At 41.6% G+C, this 23473-nt stretch overlaps 1 protein-coding gene and 1 non-coding gene across 3 annotated transcripts in view; both read right to left on the bottom strand.

Annotated features, from left to right (window-relative positions):
* Positions 1–23473, bottom strand: part of ANXA3 (annexin A3) — a 54034-nt gene that overhangs the window by 21915 nt on the left and 8646 nt on the right. For both annotated transcript variants that reach the window (XM_030313621.1, XM_030313620.2), the window contains exons 3-5: positions 11512–11599; positions 6666–6760; positions 3205–3318 (exon numbers count right to left, since the gene is read on the bottom strand). In XM_030313621.1, the coding sequence (XP_030169481.1) occupies positions 3205–3318; positions 6666–6760; positions 11512–11599 (297 nt within the window). The remainder of the gene's footprint in view (positions 1–3204; positions 3319–6665; positions 6761–11511; positions 11600–23473) is intronic.
* On the bottom strand, positions 5891–5997 carry LOC115513127. The gene has a single exon (XR_003968554.1). It is a non-coding gene; the product is annotated as a U6 spliceosomal RNA (small nuclear RNA).

A 23473-nucleotide genomic window follows, 5' to 3' on the forward strand; every position in this document is an offset into this window, starting at 1 on the left:
TTGATTTATACTGAGGTCACTGAATCACACTGTGACTCTATGAAAAGCCATTTATACTAGCACTTGATCAAATAATGTTGATGCAGCTTATGAAAAGAGGCTGAATTCTGTCCCTCTGTGGCACAGATTCCTAGTTGCCCTCAACATCTCTCCGTTTTAATTAATTAATTAATTTAAAAACAGACTATTTTTTAGATCAGTTTTAGGTTCACGGCAAAACTGAATGGACCCCATCTCTTTTACCCTCTTTGCTTTTAATAAAACCCTTAATTTATAACTTAGCACATAGCTACCCAAATAGATACTATATTACTCCCTAGCCTCCCTTAGAGCTAGGTTTGTTCATATGACTAAATTATGAGCGATAGAATATATGTAAATACCACATACGATTTCTGAGAATCCTTAAAGACAGGGAATGAACCCTTCTTTGTCTCTTATTCTTTTTAGCTGACTGGGGTAAAGACATATTGCCTGGATCTTGAGTTGCCATCTTTAGCCAAAAAATGGAATCTACAGGCTGAAGATGGACAAACCTCAAGACAGAAGGAGCCTGAGTGCCTGATAATGATAGTGCCATGACACCCAGCTCTGGACTGCTTACTTTGGATTTCTTTTGCATAAGAGAGAAATTTTTTGAATCTTTATTGGTGAATCTAATCCTTATTATTGTACCTGTTAAACTGCCCCCCATGTGGCAGTCATAGAAATGCACCACTCAGACTTCATTTTAAGAGAATCTGCTGCAAAGAACATAGTTGGTTGATAGCCTCCAACTGCCATAGCTCTGGATCTGCCACGTGGTTCACAAAAAGGCTATTCTCCCTCCAAGCTGTCTCAGCAAGTGACTGAACATGGAAGGGGTACTGGAGCTGGGCCATTTCTGCCCGGTGTAGGACTTCTCCAAAGGGCAGTCCTTTGCTTTGGAGCTCCCCATCGGCCTGCCATGGTTTTCTTTGAGCTGCCCTGTGCACGGAGGCTCCTCCTATCTGAGCCTACTTCTGTCCCTCTGTCATGTGTGTAAGCCCTGTATTGCCATCTGAAGCTTCACCCAACTTACCCTGCTCTGACACTTCTTTATCCCTCATAAGATCTCCCCCAGGGAGGGGGGTGCTGGGTGGCTCAATCAGTTAAGTGGCCAACTTCGGCTCAGTCATGATCCTGCAGTTCATGAATTCAAGCTTTGCATCGGGCTCTGTGCTGGCAGCTCAGAGCCTGGAGCCTGCTTCAGATTCTGTGTTTCCATTTATCTCTGCCCCTGACCCACTCATGCTCTGTCTCTCTCTGTCTCTCAAAAAATGAATAAGCATTAAAAAAAAAAAAAAAAGATTTTCCCTAGGAAATCTCTTGTGTGTCTCATCCCATCTTGGCATCTGCTTCTTGGGTGCCCATACGTCTTCCACAGAAAAGAAAAATATCTCCTATCTCTGATAAGGAGGCAGAATACAGCTGATGCTTCAGATATAGACTCCTTCCTTCCTCTCAACAAATGCATTGAGCACCTACTTCATTTCAGAAGATGCAGACCAAAACTGATGAGGTTCCCTGTTATGATGGAGATATACCTTTTAATTAGATGGGGAAAAAAAAAAAACAATAAACAAATAGCAAAAAATAAACGACATAATTTTAGATGGTATTAGGTGCAATTAAGAAAATTAAACTGAGTGAATTGATAGAAAATATGTGGAGGGAAACATTCTAGATGGAAAGAACATCATGTATAAAGACCTCAAGGTAGGAATAAGCTTAGAATGTTCAAGCAGCAGAGAGAAGGCCGGTGTAGCTATAGTACTGAATCGGGGGAGAGGGAGGAGAGGGTGTGATGGGCAGTTTTATGGAACTTTATCAACTTGGCCAGGCTACAGTCCTCAGTTAACTCAATTAAACACAAATCTAGGTTTGCTGTGAAGGTATTCTGTAGACATAACTAAAGTCCATTATTGAGTGTCTTTAAGTAAAGGAGATCATCTTAGATATTTCAGGTGGACCCAACTTAGTTGAAAGGCTTTCAGAGCAGAGCTGAGGCTTCTCTGAAGAAGAAGAAATTCCATCTGCGGGCAACAGCTCCAGCTTGTGCTTAGAGTTCCAGCCTGCCTTACAGATTTTGGATCTGCCCAGCCAGTTCCATGATTATGTAACCAATTCCTTGCAATAAATCTAGTAATATATATCTCCTGCCTACTGCTTCTGCTTCTCTGGGAAACCCTGACCAGCACGGATAGAATTTTTAAGAAGTCAAGAGATAGGAGCCAGACTGTGATGGGTAATGAAGGTCATGGTAAGAAGTTTGGATTTTAAGTATTCAAAGCCATTGGAGATTTATGCAGGTGAATAGTATAATATGATTCCAAAAATGACTTTATAAAAATAATTTTGGCTATTCTGTGGTGAATGGATTTCAAGTGGGCAAAAATAGAGGCAAAAGGACCAACTAGAAAGCTATTGATATGGTCCAGTCAAGAGATGGTGGTGGTTGAAGTAGAATGGTAGCAATGAATCCTGAGAGACATGCACACATTTCTTTCTTTCTTTCTTTCTTTCTTTCTTTCTTTCTTTCTTTCTTTCTTTCTTTCTTTCTGTTTTGAGAGAGAGAGAGTGTGCACGTGCATGCAAGCACGTGAGCAAGCATGTGAGCTAGGGTGGGGCAGAGAGAGAAGGAGAGAGAATCCCAAGCAGGCTCTTCACTGTCAGGGCAGGACCCGACATGGGGCTCAAACTCATGAATCATGAGATCATGACCTGAGCTGAAACCAAGAGTTGGACGCTTAACCAAGTGAGCCACCCAGGCGCCCTGCACACATTTCTGATAGATGGACTTGCAGACAGATTTGGGAGCTTTGAAGAGTGAGGGAAAGCAAGGGATCAAAGATTCTTTTGGGTTTCTGACCTAAGCAATGGGGTTGATGATGGTGCCATTTACTCTCAATGACAACAAAGTAGAGAATTTGACTCTTTGGGTCAAAAACCATGGAAACAGAATTAGGATATGACAATATCCTTTCAGCCCAGGAACATGTGGGCTCAAGGTTCCACAACCGTTCCCCATTTCAGTATTGTTCTACCACTCGGATAGTATAGCATCAAAATGACATCCAATCTGTCCTTTTTACACCCATGTCTCAAGTGTGCACTGGAAGAAAGTCACTACTCTTGATGACATAGTCAAATCTCAGGTGGAAATGGCTCAGACTGGGCTCATACCTTCATGGATTTCTTCAGCTGCTTCGCATCAAACATGGCTGGAGGAGTCACAAGGGCCACCATGAGTTCCTTAAAGTGGCCAGAGAGATCACCCTTCAAGTCATCTTTCAGTTCCTAAGATAAAGAACCCCAAAGAAGAAAGTGTGAAATACTTTTCCTTTCTCTTTCTTTAGAGTCACATAGTGCAAGATAAACATATGTATCAATTCAAACAAAAACATGCCAATTCACAGGGAATAAAAGGAAATGGTGAACTATTTCTAAGGATTTAATCTGCATTTTGTGACTGCTTCCAACTTGTTCTGTTTTATAGGTTTTCTGAAGGAAAGCCAATGGAAAGGGTTACATGAGTGCCACTGATAGGAACTGTGTATCACAATGCATTTCCCACACCGAAGATGCTCTCAATACTTGGGTTGGGGTGGGGGGAAGAAGAGGAAGAGGAGCTCTGTAATTCACACCCAGATTCATGGGTAGTTGCTCGATTCCTTGTTTCTCAGTGACCGCTAAAGAACTCTGGACAGAAAAGGGAACAGAGGACAGTGGCGGTCACTTGCCTCTGCTAAGAGTGTGGAACCACGAGCCATCAAAAGCAGTTTCCTGGCAACAGCAGGGAAAACCCTGAATGTAATGGGGCACCTATTACTTAGTATTGTCCCTTGGCACTGTTTTCACTTATTACATAAGTACAGTCCATCTTCCCTGCTTGAAGGCAGGTAATGTGGTTTTTACTTTCAATATTCAAAGGAGTGTTATTGAATTATTATTTTCTTGCTGCTGATTATTTTCAGCTCTGAGACAGAGACTGGCAGCCTCCCAGACTGCTATGACAATGTGGATACATACCAACATCTACCATGCCACTGGGGGGCCCAGTGGGTGGGGAGCAGGCAAAACAAATGGGAGAGAGCCAAGGGTCACTAGCTCCACTTTAATCGCCACAGGGTGTTTCCTCTCTAAATGCTAAGCTGTTATTACCATCTGTCCTCAACCCAGGACTTCCCAACTGGATCCTCCTTCACATGCTCTCATTCCATCCCACTGTGAGAAATGGGGTCACCCTTCACCTCCATCCTTCCTTCCTCCATGTTTTGGAAATACTGAAAGGCCAATGGATCATTCATGTTCCCTATACGTGAGTGTTTTGCCTTTTTGAGAAGCTTGGCAATTCATTAAATTTGACAGACATTTACTGGGCACCTGCTCTGTGGTAGGCTTTTAAAGGTGAGTTAAAAATCTTTACTCCTAGGATATTATACTCTAATAGGAAAACCAGAAATATTTGAAGATAAAATTTCAGTATAATATGTTAAGTATCTGATAAAGTGTGAAGGTTAAATATTAAGAAGGGTGTCTTCCTAGAGTCTGGGGGTGTGGAAAACACTGCCAGGAGGTGATGCCTGAGCTGCCTGTGGATGGTCACTATACACCCTCAGTCCTCACCTGGACTCAGCAGGCTGACTGCTCTGTTACCACTCTTTTCCCACCACAGTTTATTAGCCACAGAAGCTAAAATGATCTTTTGAAAATATAAATTAGTTTACAGCATTCTCTTGCTTACAGACTTTCAATGATTCTCTGTTGTTCTTAGAGTAAAACCTAAACTCTGTAGCAAGACGGCAAGGCCCAGCATATTTGAAATCCCCCCCCCCCACCCCACCGCCCATGGCATCTTTCCCATCTGCTCCCTCTATTCTCCACACTTCTGCCATATTGGAGTCTTTCTGTTTCTTAAATATTCCCGGCTTGTTTTTGCCTCAGGGCTTTTGCATTTGCTGGGCCTTCTGTCTGTAATGCTCTTCCCCAGATCAAGCAAATAAAAAAACAAAAGCAAAAACAGAAACAAAAAACCAGAATCCTTAGTACTGTTTACTTTCAGCTGAGAGTAAGGTAACACCCTGTCACTGATATGTCTTCACCACCCTATTTCAAGGAGCCATTCACCAGTCACTCTCTACCACACCATCCCATTTTAATTCTTTCATACCACTTACCAAGATCCGAATTTATTTTATTCACTTATTTTTCTTTCTTTAAAAAACATTTTTTTCAATGTTTATTTATTTTTGAGATACAGAGGGAGACAGAGCTTGAGTCGGGGAGGCACAAAGAGAGAGGGAGACACGACTCCAGCAGAGTCGGATGTGGGGCTCAAACCCACAAACCGTGAGATCATGACCTGAGCCAAAGTCAGACGCTTAACCAACTGGGCCACCCAGGTGCCCCTACTTCTAATTTTTCTAATAAAATTTTAACCTCATAAGAAAAAGAGGGATCTGCTTTTTAGATCAGTGAGTCTCCAAAGACAAGGATATCTCCTGACACAGAGAAATATCCCACTCCTGACACATCGTAGCTTATTGAACAAATACACTGTGTGGAAAAGACACAAAATGTTCTTGTATACAAGCAAGTTTTCATTTGCTGAATGAATTAAATCTACAATTACAAAAACATTTTAAAGTTGGAAGACAAATTGAAGATCATCGAAGACAGGATCTACCAGATAATTGGTCAGATAATCCTTTTTTTTTTTTTTTTTGAAAAATTTATGTCTTTATTTTGAGAGAGAGAGAGAGAGACAGAGCACACAACTGGGGGAGGGGCAGAGAGAAGGGAGACAGAGAATCCCAAGCAGCCTCTGCCCGTCAGCACAGAACTAGATGCAGGGTTCGAACTCATAAAGAAAAATATGGAACGCTTCACGAATGTGCACGTCATCCTTGCACAGGGACCAAGTTAATCTTCTCTGTATCATTCCAATTTTAGTATATGTGCTGTCGACGTGAGCACTGGTCAGATAATTCTTACCTATGGGGGCTGTCTTGTGCATTGCAGGATCTTTAGTGGCATTCCTGACCTCCACCCACCACATTCCAGAAACATCCCTTTCTCTCCCACCGGGTGTGATAATCAAAATGTCTCAAGACATTGCCAAATATCTTTTGGGGAGCAGAATCATTCCTGTTTTTTTTTTTTTTTTTTTTTTTTTAATGTTTATTTGTTTTTGAGACAGAGAGAGACAGAGCATGAACGGGGGAGGGGCAGAGAGAGAGGGAGACACAGAATATGAAACAGGCTCCAGGCTCCGAGCTGTCAGCACAGAGCCCGACGCGGGGCTCGAACTCACGGACTGCGAGATCGTGACCTGAGCCGAAGTCGGCCGCTTAACCAACTGAGCCACCCAGGCGCCCCTCATTCCTGGTTTAACGTTACTTGTCTAAGGCAACCCTCCTTATTCAACAGGTGGAAAAATTGAGGTCCAGAAAGAGCAAATAACATATGCAAAGCCATTCAGCCAGTTAAGAGCAAAACCAGGACTCCTACCTGTGACTGGATACACAGGGTACTTTCTGTTACACTTGGGCTGAAACAAAAGATCTGCAGGCATAATCACATGGGAGCATCCCTGATCCATAGTGATTAGCTCTTTACTAGTTGTCATGTTAATCAAATCATACCTTTCCATATGCTGCTTGATACGCCTGAACAATCAGCTGCCGCTGTGCATTTGTCCTTTCAGTCAGAATGCTGATGAGTGTTTCCTCATCAGTTCCTAAATGAGACAAAAAGAATATTACTCACCATCGACCCAAAGTTGCCTAATATCTGTTATGAACAAAGGAAAAATGATCAATGGTTTGAAACAAATGCAGAGAGGAAGGCATTTTAGTTTTTAATTTCCAGGTTCTTACCAGGTTGGAATCTGCATTTCTTTGCCAGGCTTTTGGAAAAGAAAATTAATTTGGGGGAGTTTGGGGGAAAGACAACAATTATTGTCCAAATATTCCTCCCTGTATATCAGACCGAGGGAGTAGTGCGAGGAATGTGTTGCTTTTGAACTAGGGTTTTTCCCCCCTTATGAGGTTCAGTTGCTGTCCTATCACCTTTTATCTCTCTCTTATCTCCATACTTGATGTCAAATATTTTTCCCTAAAAAAAAGGAACTGACATGTATTGAGAACCTGCCATATTCTAGATACCTTTTATTCATGGTCATAGTTAATATTCACTGAAGCTCTGGGCGGTAGGTAGGATTCAGCTGTTCCAAAGATGAAAACACAATATTTAGAAAAGTTATCTCATTTGCCAAAGTCATGCAGCTTTTTAGTAGCAAGAATGTAAAACCAAATCTCTGACCCCAAAACATATATTTCCCTCTCTGAGTTGTACCACTTTCAGACATCCCAGACCCATAGACTTAAGCACCCGTTGTAAGTAAAGGGCTGATGCTGGCCTGTTTGAGAATGTCCTCAAGGTCACTATTTTCTTGGTAATTAAAGTATGAAGTAACATGGGGAGTTGTGTCCACCTCATTTGCAGTGAGGCCTACCCCTGGGTTGGGGAGCTCTGAGTTGGCTTATGTTTCTTGGGCCTATGTGATTCATGGTATAAAAAATCAGTTGGAACTCAAGGCTCATCTTCTCAGTGTTGAGGTGACCCACATGCTCCTTGGCTATATATGCCAGTGGCCATGGTACATACTCTATATACATCAAGGATGGGGCAAACAAACCATGTACTTGGTTAGTGGCTGGGCCTCCCAGGGAAAGATGCTGTCCCACCACATCTCTGGTCCTGGATTCTTCTATGGCATTAAGTAAACATGGAACTCAATTAAAGCCTAGTTGTGTCCTGTGAGTCTGATGATCGATTTGGACCTGTAATGGCATCTGTGTTGGGGCACGACTAGCCACCCCCAACTGCACAAGTATCTCAGATGCTCCAGGTTGAATTCATTCTCTTTCCTCTCTAACTTGTGTTTCATTCTATGCACCCTCATCAATGGCATCACTATGGATACAGTCACCCAACCAAAGACCCTAGTGGTCTACCCCTTTTTTTCTTTACTCCCTACAGGGTAGCAATCATCAGCATCTCTCGAATTTTCCCTCTCCTTGGCCCTTGTGCATGCATCATATTTTATCTAGAAACGTCAATAGCCTCCTGACTTGACCCCCTTCCAATTCATACTGTAATTACTGCCTCAGTAAATTCTTAAAAAAATTTTTTTTGTAATGTTTTTATTTATTTTTGAGACAGAGAGAGACAGAGCATGAGCAGGGGAGGGGTAGGGAGAGAGAGAGAGGAAGACACAGAACCCAAAGTAGGCTCCAGGCTCTGAGCCGTCAGCACAGAGCCCGATGCGGGGCTCAAACTCACGGACTGTGAGATCATGACCTGAGCTGAAGTCGGACGCTCAAGTGACTGAGCCACCCAGGCACCCCTGCCTCAGTAAATTCTTTAAAATGGACCTGATCATGTCAATCCCTCGGTTGAAATCCTAATGGTTCTCTGTAACCTTCAGGATGAAGCTCAAGCCCCGTAGCTCATGCACCTGCTCTTTAGGGTCTAGCTTCTGCCTCCCATCTCTGTTCTAATTTTTTACCCCTTCTCTGCATCTCTACACCTTATGGCCCTAGACTCCAGACAAAGCTACTGCTCGCAGTTGTGTGTAGTTTGTATGCTAGGAGGTTTTTCATCTCTTGCTTTTGCATATGCTCAAGACAGGAAAGTAAAACAGCTGCCTCCTAGTTCAGAGACGGGATCAGACACATGTCTAATGCAAATGCCATTAGGATACCTGATTCTGGACTGAGAACACATAGGTAATGGTTCTGCTTCTGCAACCCCAAATGCAAAAATTTGTGAAGAAACATGATATTAAGAAAAAAAAAAAAGACAAGCAATAGAATTTAAAGACTATTAATTTGTTCAATTTGACATTAACCTCATGGAACAGTCTACTCAACATCGAGCATAAACAGGGAAAGCACAGAGAGAAAGGAAGAAATGACTGTCATTTAGAAACAGAAAGAAAAATGTAAAGCCAGACAGAAATGAGATAATATTACACCAATAAAAAAAAATCTAACAGTATATTTCATGGAACCTAACAAACTGACCCTAAAATTCAGAGGGGAGGGAATTGGGCCAAGAAAAGCTTTTGCCCTATTAGATACTAATTATAAAATTATAATAGCAACTATGACAATGTGATATTGAGACAGGGATAGGCAAACAGACCAATGGAGCATAGCAGAGAGCAGAAAAAAAGAGAAACTTACAAGACACTAGTGGCATTACAAATCAGTGTGGAAAGGATGTATTCTTCAATAAATTGTGCTGGGACAATGAACTAGCCACTCGAGATAAAATAAAATTAAATACCTTTAAATATACAAACGTTAAGTCCAGGTAGATTGAACATCCCAATGTGAAAAATAAGACTGTAAAACTTTGGAGAGAAAACACAGGAGAATATCTTTATGAGCCCGTTACAGAAAAGGCACAATAATAAGTATATCATAAAAAAATACTGGTAAACTTGATTTCACTAAAATTTAAAATTTCTATGCAATATAAATTACTATAACCAATGTTAAAAGAAAATCACAGACTGGAAGAAGATATTTTCATGGATTGTAATTTTAAAAAAAAGTTTATATCCAGAATTTATAAAAAAGAAAAAAATCTTGCCAGTCATGAAGAAGACAATCCAACTGAAAAAATGGGTAATAGATATGAAGAAATAATTCAAGAAAGAAGAAGCAAATGAACAAGAAAGGAGACTCAATCATATCAGTCTTGGGGGATGGGGAAGAGAGGAAGCAAACATACATGCAGAGTGAGATACAATTTTAGAGCCACTCAGTTGGGAAAACAGAACAGTGTGACCTTAGCAAGTATTGGTGAGAATATGGAGCAAGACTAAGTCTCATGTACTGCTAGTTAGGAATGTTAATTTGCATATTATTTTAGAGAGCAGTTTGGCAAAATTTCTAGTTCATTTGAAGATGAACATCTTCAACTCTGAATTCCATTTGTTATGTTCTAGAGAAATGCTAGCAAATGTGCACAAGACGTACACAGGAATATTCAATGCAGCATTTTTATACTGTAATAGAAAAGAATTGTAGGCAGTTTACATGTTCCATCAATATCCCATCTTATGATCTAATAATTCAATAGACTACTATGCAAGTAAAGTTAATGAAGCAGAGCTAAACATATCAACATGGATAAATCTCAAAAACATAATATTAAGAGGGGCGCCTGGGTGGCTCAGTTGGTTAAGCATCAGACTTTGGCCCAGGTCATGATCTCACAGTTCATGGGTTTGAGCCCCGCATCGGGCTCTGTGCTGACAGCTCAGAGCCTGGAGCCTGTTTCAGATTCTGTGTCTCCTCTCCCTCTGTCCCTCCTCTGCTTGCGCTCTCTTTCTGTCTCAAAAATGAATAAACATTTTTAAAAAATTAAAAAAAAATGTTAACAGACAAAAAGAAGTTGCAGAAGAATGTACATATAATATACAACATGGTTCCAATTTATACTGTTTGAGACCATAGAAAACAATACATACATACACATGTAGTTACAGAATTAAGTTTCACGAGAATACACTCTAGTTTAGGATGGTGAGAAAAATGAGCAGAAAAATAGAGAAACTTACAAGACAGAAGTGGCATTACAAATCAGTGTGGAAAGGGAATTGAGGAGGAAAGAGATCCAGGAAGAATCAGCAGGGATGGTATCTGTAATGATTCATTACGATGACCATTCTTGTTGGTCCATGGTGATGGTAGTGTTTCCTATTAAGTAAATATGGCAAATATTAAGATTTAATAAAACTGGGTGTCCCATACATTTTTCCTTATTATTTCACATTTTTTAAAAGTCCTTATGATTTCTAATTTTTTTTTTTTTTTTAGTGTTTATTTATTTTTGAGACAGAGACAGAGCCTGAGCAGGGGAGGGGCAGAGAGAGAGCGAGACATAGAATCTGAAGCAGGCTTCAGGCTCCGAGCTGTCAGCACAGAGCCTGATGCAGGGCTGCAGGGCTTGAACTCACAAGCCCACGAGATCATGACCTGAGCTGGTCGGACGCTTAACCAACCGAGCCACCCAGGTGCTCCAGTCCTTACAATTTCTATAGTCAAGTAACCCAACTTGGGCAAATTGAATCATGCACTTTTATTTTTTTATTTTATTTTTTTAAATATTAAAAAATATTTTTTTAGTTTATTTATTTATTTTGAGAGAGAGAGAGAGAGAGAGAGAGAGAGCACAAGTGGGGTAAGGACAGAAAGAGGGAGAGAGATAACTCCAAGAGAGGCTTTGCACTGTTAGCACAGAGCCAGATGTGGGGCTTGAACTCACAAACCGTGAGATCATGACCTGAGCCAAAATCAAGAGTCAGACACTTAACTGACTGAGCCACCCAGGCACCCCTGAACCAATGCACTTAAATTGTAACTTTCTTGATTTGCTTCAACATAAAGAGAGGAATTACAAAGCAGTACTGACCAATTCCTCTGATTGCCTTGCGAATTGCTTCAGCATCCACCGATGGGCTGAAGCCCGGATAATCTTGCATTGTCCCTCGGTGTCCAACCTGGAAGGAAATATTTTGAAGTGCCACTAGTTCAAAATGACCTCTTTGTTTGTATTATGTACATTCCCACATGCACGTTGGAAGCATAACAAACCCATAATTTGCAACAACTTCCTTTCTCTTCAGGAGTGGTTCAGGAGACTCTCCCATCCCCAGACAGGCAGGCAATGTGACATTTGCTACATATACAAAGAGGCCTTTCATTTTTCCCCTCTGGTGTAACAAATTAGAAATATACAACATTTGTTCTCTAGAATAATAAATTATGTTAATCCTGGTGGCTCCGAAAAATATTTGCTATAAAGTGGCATCTGCGTGAAAGCAATGAGAGAGAATTTCCTGCATCCTCTTTGTTTTCAAGTGATAGCTCAAGGCTTTTCACTACATCTAACACAGAAGTAACTGTGGTTTACAGACTTCAAGATGTTTTCATTAATGCTGACCACTGTCCTTGGGGAACCTTACACTAAAGGATCCACAAATGAAAACCCCATTAGGACTGTGTCTTCTTAAGCTTTGTTTAAAGGATTGCGGCTGATAAACTCTGAAAGCCATTAACATAAACCTTCAGGAATAGCATGGAAATGAAAAATGCCATGATACTAATTTTAAACACACAAATTAGAAATACATCAGTAAACTGGGAAAGACCATTTTACAGAAAGGATAAAATATCTTAAAACTGCTTAAGAGACTGTACAACAGCCACAAAGATGTTGAGAAAAATCCAAGTAAACATGTATTTATACGTTATTTCCTAACTCTTGGAATAAAAACGTGTCTTTACAGTAATAATGTTTTCTTCCTAAGTTGATTTTCCTATCCTGTTACTGAATAATATTGGTTCTGTTGTCTTGTGCTAACATGGCTTCATTTAGGCTCTCCTGAAGTGTTTAATATTTTCACAATTGGACATTATCTTGCCACATTAAAGTGAATGGAAAATTAATGTTCTGGCACAGTAAAAAATGAGAAGCCACTGATTCAGTACATTAGGTTGAACAATTTGTTTCAATACGATCAAACACTGTTTATTTAATCTTAAAGCATCCAAAATAAGGAATTCTAATTCTAAAAGAGTGTTTATAACAGGTTAGAAACTAGTTGTGAATGCGTCTGATCTAATGGCACCTGTAAGAAATCAGTCACTTCAATATAATCTTTGGAGAATCATTTCTCCAAGGCTTAGTAAATATTTTATGGACTCACAGAGCCAATTGGCTTCATTTCAGTTCTATCCATCTAGGAACTTTTATGATGATCTTATCTAAATATCTGGCATTTTAGAAGATCTACCACAATATTGGAGCATTTGAGTGCTTCACACCCAGCACTGTGCTAGGCACCTAATAGATATGTTAATATGACCTGCACAACAGCTCTGATAAATGAGTAAGAATGACCCATTTCACATATAAGATACCAATGTTTAAGAAGATTGGAGGGGTTGAGCATTTAAGACTTGATTTCGGCTCAGGTCATGATCCTAGGGTCGTGGGATCAAGCCCCGAGTCAGGCTCCATACTGAGCCTGGAGCCTACTTAAGATTCTCTCTCTCTCTCTCTCTCTCTCTCTCTCTCTCTCTCTCGGCACCTGGGTGGCTCAGTCGGTTAAGCGTCTGACTTAAGCTCAGGTCATGATCTCATGGCATGAGTTCAAGCCCTGCGTTAGGCTCTGTGCTGACAGCTCAGAGCCTGGAGCCTGCTTCAGATTCTGTGTCTCTCTCTCTCTGCCCCTCCCCTGCTCACACTCTGTCTCTGCCTAAAATAAATAAACATTAACAAAAATTAAAAAAAAACAAACAGATTCTCTCTTGGGGAGCCTGGGTGGCTCAGTCGGTTAAACGTCTGACTTTGGCTCAGGTCATGATCTCACGGGTCATGAGTTCGAGCCCCACATCAGGCTCTGTGCTGACAGCTCAGAGCCTGGAGCCTGCTTCAGATTCTGTGTCTTCCTCTCTCTCTCTGCCCCTCTCCCACTCATGCTCTGTCCCTCTGCCTCTCAAAAATAAATAAATGTTAAAAAAAAAAAAAGCTTCTCTCTCTCAAAAAAAGAAAAAAAAAGACATTAAGAAGATTGGCAAATTTGCTCAAACTCACACAGCTAATTAAGCAGCAGAACCTGAATTTGAATGCAGTCATGACCATTCCAGCCTATTCCTAGTCTTTCTGGAAATGTAATGTCTGTATTACCTGGGGTGATTCTTTAAATTGCATTTGACCAGGTCCCTCATTAGACATACTGAACCATATAGGAATGAGGTGTTAAGGTAGACTCTACGCGTTTAAGAAGTTCCCTGGTGGTTTTGTACCACACATGTCTGCTTCTGGAAACTAGAAGGCAAAACTGCAACCAGATTCTAATTGTTCATGAAAACTCAAGGTTTGCATTCTAGCCTTGACCTTTTCACTGTCCTCTACTACCTACACATCAAAATATGCTGAAATTCCAATGCGCAAAATCAGAGACGGCTGGAATTCTCAGTCTGTTCTGTAATTTGCCACCTAGTAAGAATTAAATGGGGAGGAACTGCTTGTTTAATTAAAAGAAAAAAGACACACACACACACAAACACACTCACATTCACACACACATACACACACACCAGATTGAAAAATGGCATAGAAATTCTAAAGTGGAAGCTTTGTGAAATTTTTCAGAATGCCTCAGTTATTTAAATAAGCAGTATTATTCGTTTGATAGACTTGGTTGCCCGGAACATTCAAGAATATTTACATGACTTAGGAAAAAAAAATTGTACAGTAAAATAAATTAATAGAATCTTTTAAACCAGCACATGCCAGTCCATGAACAAAGTGCTTTACAATTTATTTCAGTCTTACAATGACCTTAACAAGGTTGATTTTATTACAGTATTTCCATTTAAAAATGGAAGAAACTTGATTTCAGAGAAGTTATTTGCTTAACATAACTGCTGCTAAGGACAGCTGGAGAATCTGAATCTGCCTGCTTTCATGTCTAAAATGCCCTGTGCTCTCCACCATATCGCAATGTATCACAGTATTCCACATTAGCCATTCTCAAAGTGTAGGTACTAGATCAGCCACATCTGCACCGCTTGGGAACTTGTTTGAAATGCAGATTATCAGGCCCCATTCCAGTCTTACTGAATCAACTTACTGAATCAGCCTCAGTCACTGAGTCAGCCCTGGGGCTGTGTTTTAACTCGGGATCTGTGTTTTAACAAGCCTTCCAGATGATTCTAACGCATGCTAAAGTTTGAGAACCACTGCTCTATTTCATTCTCAGCTGCCCAGAAAACCAAAGCAAATGGAGTAAACAAGCCATAGATTCTCTTCTGGGAGGTGGAAGAAGAATTTGATGATGAGCTCACTGTTTCAGGAATGCTGGCATTTTTACAGACAACCGAAACTATTTGCATCGCCTGCTTCCTTGCAGGCTTAATTCCTTAATATTTAAACTACTACTCAAGGCTTGACTTCATTTATTTCCACTAACCCTGACACCCTAGCCAAGTGTCATGCTAGTGTAGGACACGGATACTTAGCAAAGTCTTTTTATTTATAAAAAAAAAATGTTTTATCAGATTTCCGCATTCTTTAAATACATTTAGGTTCTTCCTTTTTCTCAAACTTGACCTTCAGATTCCCCCAAAGGGGAAATGATCTTGAAAGCAGTTGGAAAATAAACTAAAGTAAGGAATGTCTAAATAAAGGGGGGAAAATAACAGGAGGTCTTGACATTAATAACAATTGCTGCTACTGTGTGCCAGTCCTGTGCTAAGCACATTTCCTGCATTAGCTCATTCAATTTTCACAATTAGCTTGTAAGGCAGGTGTAGTACATACTATTTACGGATAATGCAAAAACGGATAGTTGAGTAACTTGTCCAAGTTCACCCAGCCAGGAAGTGGACAGTCTCATCAGCTTCTGCTCCTGATTACCAGGCTAGGCTGCATCTCATTTAAACTGTCTTCTTCATGTCAGTATCATCTTGTCTGATCTTCTAGAACTATCCTTTGGAGGTCACTAGAGCACCTGATTCTTTGAAGCCATTGGTGTGGCCAAGCTGGGCCTGGAGAGCTGTCTGCTGGCACCTCCCCTCACCAACCCTCCCCCGCCCCTCCCCGACTGCCCCGAGAGAGGTCAGTCTGTCCTTGACCATGAAACCTGGTTGTACCTATTTCTTCAAACCCAGTGTATTGGGTTTGCAAGAAGTTTAACATGTATATTCAGAAGGATGAATGAAAGAGAAAAACACAAGGCAGCAATCCTGTTGACAGGAAACATATTTAAAGCCAAATGCTTCAGAGCAAGAACAGCTGCTGTTACAAGGTACATTTTGAGGGTGAGGTAGAGCCAAATCACTCATCACTTCATAAAGTCCTGTAAAGGCCATATCCTAAAATTAAACTTTCAAATAAATGCCTCATATAAACTTCCAGGACTCAGGAACTCTTGAAAAGCTGGGGAGAAATGATCACTCTTTGCTCAATGTCAAAACAGTCTCTGGGGTCATGAAGATTTATGAGAGAAAGAAAGGTGGAGTAGACTAAAAAAATAAATAAATAAAGCAATCATGACTTGGAAAATGTGGGGTTCTTACTCAATTTTTCTAGTTAAAGCTGGTTTTCAAAAGCAAAGAAACCTGATTGTAAAGGGCCCTGAGATGAAATATGGTCAAGGGAGGCAAGTATTATGGGTTGAATCGTGTCCCTCCAAAAAGATGTGTCGGGCCGAGTGCACAATACTTCACAATGTGACCTTATTTGGATATAAGCTGACTAAAATGTCATTAGTTAAGATGAGGTCATACTGGAGTAGGGTGGGACCCTACTTTAATATGACAGGTGTCCTTAGAAGGCAACCCTGTGAAGACAGAGACATGTCGGAGGTGATGTGACCGTGAAGGCAGAGACTGGAGCTGTGCAGCTAGCTGAAAGCCAAGGAACGCCAAAGATTGCCAGCAAACCACCAGGCACTGGAAGAGGCAAGGAGGGATCCCCTTTCAGGTTTCAGAGAAAGCATGGCATTATGGACACCCTGATTTCAGACTTCCAGCCCCCAGAACTGTGAGAGAATACACTTCTCTTGTTTTAAAACACCCAGTTTGTGAAACTTTGTTAACAGCCCCAGGAAAAGAATACAGCAGGGATCCCTGTAAACAACAGGCTCCCCATCACCACTGCTGGAGTGTTTCCCACCCAGGGGCAGCAGAGAGAAGCAGGGGGTGGGAGAAGCAGGGATCGGCGGCCTCCAGTGATTGAGAGAAGCCAGTGACATCATGGCTTCGTCTGAAGTGCGCCCAAGAAGTCCAGAGGACATGTATGCATCTACTTGTCTCACTCAACTGAGGAAAGATCCATACTTGCCTTCTTTTCTTGTTTTAAACACAATGATTTCATCAGGGGAGTCTCAGAGCAAGAGCACTGGAAAGCTGTAACAGAGGAGGGTGTTGGGCTGGAGTAGAAGATGTGTGATTCAGAAATGAGGAAAGATAGGGACAAACTATTTGTGTTATGCTTCCCATGAAACACAGTTTATCATCAGAAGACACCTTGACCTCTCAGAAGCATGTGTCAAACATGGTCAACCCAGCCAGACCTCTTTCTTCTTTTGGCTCCTGGGATCCATCCCTGGGGTTTCTTCTTGCCCCTCCAGCTTGCATTTACTCTTTGTCAGGTTTCCTCTTTGCCTGACCTCTATAAATTAGGTACTTGTAAAATGGGAAATCTCTTTTCTTTTCCTCTAATCCTGCTGTGGGTTATTCCCACCAGTACCCTCTGCTGCATGCAAACAACTCCCACAATTACAAATCCAGCCCAGACTTCTATTTTGAACACCGGTCGTGTATATTCAATGTGTACTTGATGTGTCTGCTTTTATGTCTCACACATCAATTCATTATTTTCTCTCAAGCTGATTTCTTTCCCCACATAGCAATTACATTGTACTTACTTCTGCTTTACCCATATATGCTCATCTAACCCTCAAAGCCACCCTATGCAGTTGGGACTATTATGATCCCTACTTTAGAGAGGAGAAGACACAGAGAAGAGACTCCTCCAAGGTCATTTGGCTTGCCTGTGGCACAGCCAGGATTTGAACCCAGGCAATCCAACTGTAGTCTCTGAGCTCGTCCCTAATTTGCCCTTCTTTCTCAGTACCCGTCCCTTTAAATGGTACCACCAACCTCCACAAACCTGAGTCTCCTTTGATGTGTCTGTCTTTCCTTGCAAATGCAATCCATCAGCAAAGCCTACTGTATTTAGACTCTCTCAAAAAGATCATCTCCTGTGTACTTCTCCCCATCTTCCTTGCCCCTACTGTTGTCCAAGTCACCATCACCATTGCCCTGGACATGGACATCTGCAGCGGTCTCCCTTCCTTCCATTGCCCACCTCCTACCACCTCCCACAAGCAGCCAAGCGCTCTGTGTCAGTCAGCCCCATGGCTCTGCGTGGCTTGACCCAACTCCCCTCTTCATCCTTACCACCCAGAGCTACTCTCCCCTTTGTCTAGCACACCTCAGTTCTCTGAGAGCCCAGCTGACATGTGTTGAATTCTTCTTCATCTTACTGTCTTTGTGCTATCCCCTTTATCTGGAATGTTCTTCTGCCTTCATTCCTCTGCTTAAAGGCTATCTTCTCTGACAAGCCAGCTCTGGCCACCTGACCTGAGTGGGTCCTCTCCTGTTGGTCTCCATCTCAGCAACCCTCCCCGCTTAGGGCACTCAGCTTTCAGTATTATCTCTCACCGTTTATATCTGCACCTCTATCTCCTCTGACATAAAATTCCAAGGGGCAGAGACCTTTTGTTTTACTCACTACACTGTATCCAGCTCTAGCCCAGTACCAGTCTTCAGATAGGGGCTTAATAAGTAACTATGAATGAGTTTGCTGGAAGAAAATGGAAGCAAGATGATGACATCCCAAGGTGTGGAATTTCTCCAAGACGTACACAACACAATTGGCTGCCTGACGAAATTGCTTCCTTCAAACATCAGTAGTTCAGAGATCAAAGTGACCATTGTATCCTAGGAAATCTGGAATATGTTAGAAATATTTCAGTGGCCACTTTCAGTACCACAAGCTATTCCAGATCTTTCAAAGCTGGTTCCAGAAGCCAGGGTGGAAGCCTGGTGAACCAGGGATGTTTCCAGTGACTCTGTCATGTCTTTCTAACTGTCTCTCCAAGCACTCAGGGGTTCTTTGGTGAAGGCAGCAAACCTAACTAACTGGATTGAGTCTGAAACACTGAGCCTCCCAAAAGTCTTTATCAACACAAACTTCTTTCTCAGAATAATTTTCGTTATTTGAAGTGGATTATAAATAATTTATATTCATCTTCTTTTGAGTTATTTAGTAGCAGTATTTGAAGATTACATTTTTAATCCACAATCAGTCAGGTTTAACTTAACTTAGCTAACAGTTCTTGACCAAACTCTGCTTGGCCAAGAGCCACAGAGAGTGGAAGACTAGTATGGCTATGCTGGCCACATCCTCAGTTAGATGAAGTATATATCCGACTTCATCCTCCAGGAGAGACACTTCTGTCAAAGGGACCTGCCCTATAACTCTGGAAGATTCTGGAAGATACAGGGAAGCTGACTTATTGGATTGGGGAATCTTGCATCATCTACATCTTCTAAAATGGGTACCTGGTTAGAAAATGGCACTGGTTTGGCAGGATGTTGGGAATGTAGTGGTGACACCCAGTCTGCTCCCACATCACTTCTATGGGAATGGAAATCCACCCATGAGGGACTGAGATCAGGGACGTTTACTGTTTGTAATATTACAGAAAGAACATTTCTTGTGTCTGTGGCCAAGGTCATTAATGCCCACATAACATGATGGCTACATGCATTATTTTATGAGTTTTGTACAAGTGTGTGTTTGGGAAGTGACAATCCTAACAAGGTGCTACAGATCTAAGAACCCTTCCTAATGCAAAGTAAACCTACATAATGGAAATTCCTTGAAGAGTTTATACAAAGGCTATTGGGACTACTGAGATTCTCTGTGGTCCTTGCAGGATTCCCAAAACAAAAGTGTCATGCCTCCCCCAAACTCCTTGTCCCCCTCCTGTCACCTCGGGGGGTGATACATCTCATCTCAGGCTTTATACCTGCTGTTCCTTCTGCTGGATGCTCTTCCCCAAGATATTCTCCTGACCCACCCCTCACTCCACGTTGACTTCTGCTCACATATCTGAGCAGAAAAAGCACACTCTCCATCACTGTCATTATCCATCTTTGCTTTCCCCCAGAGTACTTAAAACCGACTTTATAGAATACACATTTACTTCTTAGTTTATTAGCTACCTTCCCTAATAAAAATCAGAGGCACAGAAGCTCCATGTTTTTTAAATTTCTCTTTCTCTGTATTTTCAGAGCCTACAAAAGTATCTGGCACATAGTGGATGCTTAGCAAATATTTGCTAAGTGAATAAGTGAATTAAAAATGTCTTCTTATTCTGTCTTGCTTTCTTTGATAACTCTCAAATGCCACTATGTGCCTTTTCAGAGCTCCATGTCATACCTCAAAAATCTGACTAATGCATTCTTCAGCTTTGTACATGCTGTTCAGACGGAACTGTCACTACACCTATTTAAACATGCCTTCAGAGCCCAGGTGAAGTATTTACTCCAACACAAATGGTTAGAAACCAAAGGAGCAAAATCTGATAATGGAGGAAGGGACAGATTGAGAATTTTCTGCCCTTTTGACTTATTCTCTTCTAATGCACGTGAGACCTCTCCGTCTGTATTAATCTTCTTGCTCTGTACTCTAAAATGCTTGTGCTTGGGGCGCCTGGGTGGCTAAGTCGGTTAAGCATCCGACTTCGGCTCAGGTCATGATCTCACTGTCCGTGGGTTCAAGCCCCATGTCGGGCTCTGTGCTGACAGCTCAGGGCCTGGAGCCTGTTTCAGATTCTGTGTCTCCCTCTTTCTCTTCCCTTCACATTGCTTGCTCTCAATCTAAAACTTTTTCTTTTCCTCTTTGCCTGTGATTTAGCAGGCTTCTCCAATAGCGACTCATAGATTTGGCAAATTACACTTTTTATTATGATTAAGTGTGAAAGAGGGGCCTTCACGGGTGACCTGGGGCCAGGGGGTGGCGAAGGACAGCTCTTTAATGCTCAGTCCATTCATTGCCAGTGAATCCTCTCTCTTCTCACTCAGATTAGACAGTGTTTCTTTCCAGACTCTGTCCTGAAACAAGGCTCTAATGTTTTGATTTGAAATCCAGGTCTTACCTGTTTTTCATTAACTTCCTGCAGAGGACCATTTTTGCAACTGTCTGAGTGCCAATATTTATCCAAAGAAGCTTTAGGGAACACGGCTTAAAACACACACCAGACAGGAAGTTGCAGTCGTGTTGAAGAGCACCTAATCAGGCATGATGCCCATCTCCTTGGGATGTGAGGAGTCTAGTTCAATGAAAACAGTTTTAGAGCCAGATCCTCCAGCCCTGAGATGCAGTAGGCAGGGAGATCAGAGGAGAAATTCAACACAACCACATGTGTGTCACACAGGTGTTCTCCCCACACGTGTTTTAGATCTGTGTGGTTAGGAAGAGAAAACACAGGAAAGAAAGGAAAGGTGGGATGTCCCTACCAAAATTAGATACATGAACTGGACAGGGCTCTCACCAACTCTCTGTACCCAGGACCAGTAGCATCAACAGCCTGGGGCTGGTGTCATCCATAGGAAAGGAAGAGAAAGGCATTACTTTCCCTAATTCTCTCTCACATTAGCACATGGCACCTCTCCTAGGCATCCCTACTGTTGGTGTCATTACTCCGGGCTACACAGCGGAAATGGAACCATTGTGTCCTCATGTGTCAAACTGCACCAATATTGTCCCCGGGAAAGAGAGGAAGGGTTGGGTGGGGAAGAAAAGTTGTGCTCTCTTCCTCACAAGAACACATTGTCAGGGATTAATTTTTCCTGTCAGTAAGTTTCCACCCTACATAGCCTTCCCCAACCTTTCCACCATCAAGAATCCCTTTAAGTGTTTCTTCTCCATGGATCTCATGCTTTGAGTGATTTTGCCTGCTAATCTGTATTTATTACAAAACATGTACTCATTTTCCCCTGTGTTCCTTATTATTAAAGATAGTAACTTCCAAGCAGAAGTTCTGATCAGCACAAGGTAACCAGTACCTTATTGTTAATATAATTTTAGTAAACGATAAAGGAATATGATATTTTGGAAATTCTGTGCAGCCTTAATGTGAGTTACATATGTATGATTATATATACATATATAGATAGATATAGATAGATATATGTATATATACATATATAGATACTCATTTAACAAAGAATATCTCTGGTCTTTGTCCTGGGTTCCTGGCATAGAGCTTCAAAGCCATTGGGATTTCCTGAGAGAGGAGTGTCTTTATTATGCTAACAAGGTGACTCAGGGTAAGCCTCTAGATAGCTGTAGGATGGCAGTTTGGGAGGGGAAGGAGACTGGAGATTAATTTCAGTCCCATGGCCTGTGATTCAATCAATCACACCTATGTCATGAAATCCCAGTGAAAACTCTGGAGATCCCTGGCTGGTGGACACACGATGTGCAAAGGAGGGTGATGCGTCCTGACTCCACGGACACAGGGCCTTTCCAGACCTTGCTCTATGTCTCTATGTGTAGGCAGGCTTTCTAATAAAACTGTAATGGGATGCCTGTGTGGCTCACTTGGTTAAGCATCTGACTTCAGCTCAGAGCCTGGAGCCTGCTTTGGATTCTGTGTGTGTCTCTCTTTCTGCCCCTTCTCGGCTTCCGCTCATGCTCTCTCTCTCTCTCCCTCAAAAATAAATAAACATTAAAAAAAAATTAAAAAAAAAAAACCCTGTAATCACAAATACAGCACTTTCAGTGAACTCTGTGTGTTGTTCTAGATGATCACTGAAAGCTAGAGGGTCACAGAAATCCCTGAATGTATAGGTCAGAAGAGCAGGTAGCTCTGAGGCATGCAGCTGGTGTCTGAAGTGAGGGCAGGGCTCTTAAATCTGGAGTTTAACTCCAGGTAGTGAGCGTCAGTACTGTTCTGCAGTATACACACTTGGAGTGGGAACAGAACATTCATATCTTTAAATGCATACAAATACCCAAAGGCACAGAATGTACAACACCAAGAGTGAACTGTAATGTAAATTGTGGACTCTGGTGATTCTGATGAGTCAATGTAGGTTCATCAGTTGCAACAAATGTACCGCTCTGGTGGGGGATGTGGATAATGGAGGACCCTACACATGTGTCTGAGCAGGGGGTATATGGGAAATCTCTTTACCCTTGCCTCAATTTTGCTATGAACTTAAAACTGCTCTAAAAATAATCTTCAAAATAGGAGTGGTCAGAAAGAATCTATTTGAGGAAAATCCATCTGTTTTCAGATGGCTCAGAGAGAATCATTCCAGTGGGGAAGAGGATGCTGTTGATCTGTCATAAAATCAGGCCCCAGAAACTCCTTTACAAAAACAGTTGCAGGGATACTAATTAGCTAGGAAGATGATTTTTAAAAAATAATACGTTGGAATGATAATGATTACAACTAACGTTTACTGAGGGCTCACTACATGCCAGGCACGGCTAGTGCAATTTTACATGAACTGGGTTAATGCTTACAAGCACTAAATGATGTTGGTACTACTGTTATACCCATTTTACAGGTGAGGTAACAGAGATAGCAAGAGACTGAGAGTAACTTGCTCAAGGTCATAGTCAAGAGCCCGCTTCTTAACCCATTAAAGGGTAATGTGAGAGAAGAGCTGGGATTGTGGCTGGACTGTCTTCATTCTGTTCCCAGTAGAGCCCAATGTGGCAGGTACCTGCTGCTTTGTTTAACTGCCTTTTGATGAACTTCTTCAAGACAAAGTTT

This window comes from Lynx canadensis, chromosome B1, assembly GCF_007474595.2.
Source record: "Lynx canadensis isolate LIC74 chromosome B1, mLynCan4.pri.v2, whole genome shotgun sequence".
NCBI classification, from domain to species: Eukaryota; Metazoa; Chordata; class Mammalia; order Carnivora; family Felidae; genus Lynx; species Lynx canadensis.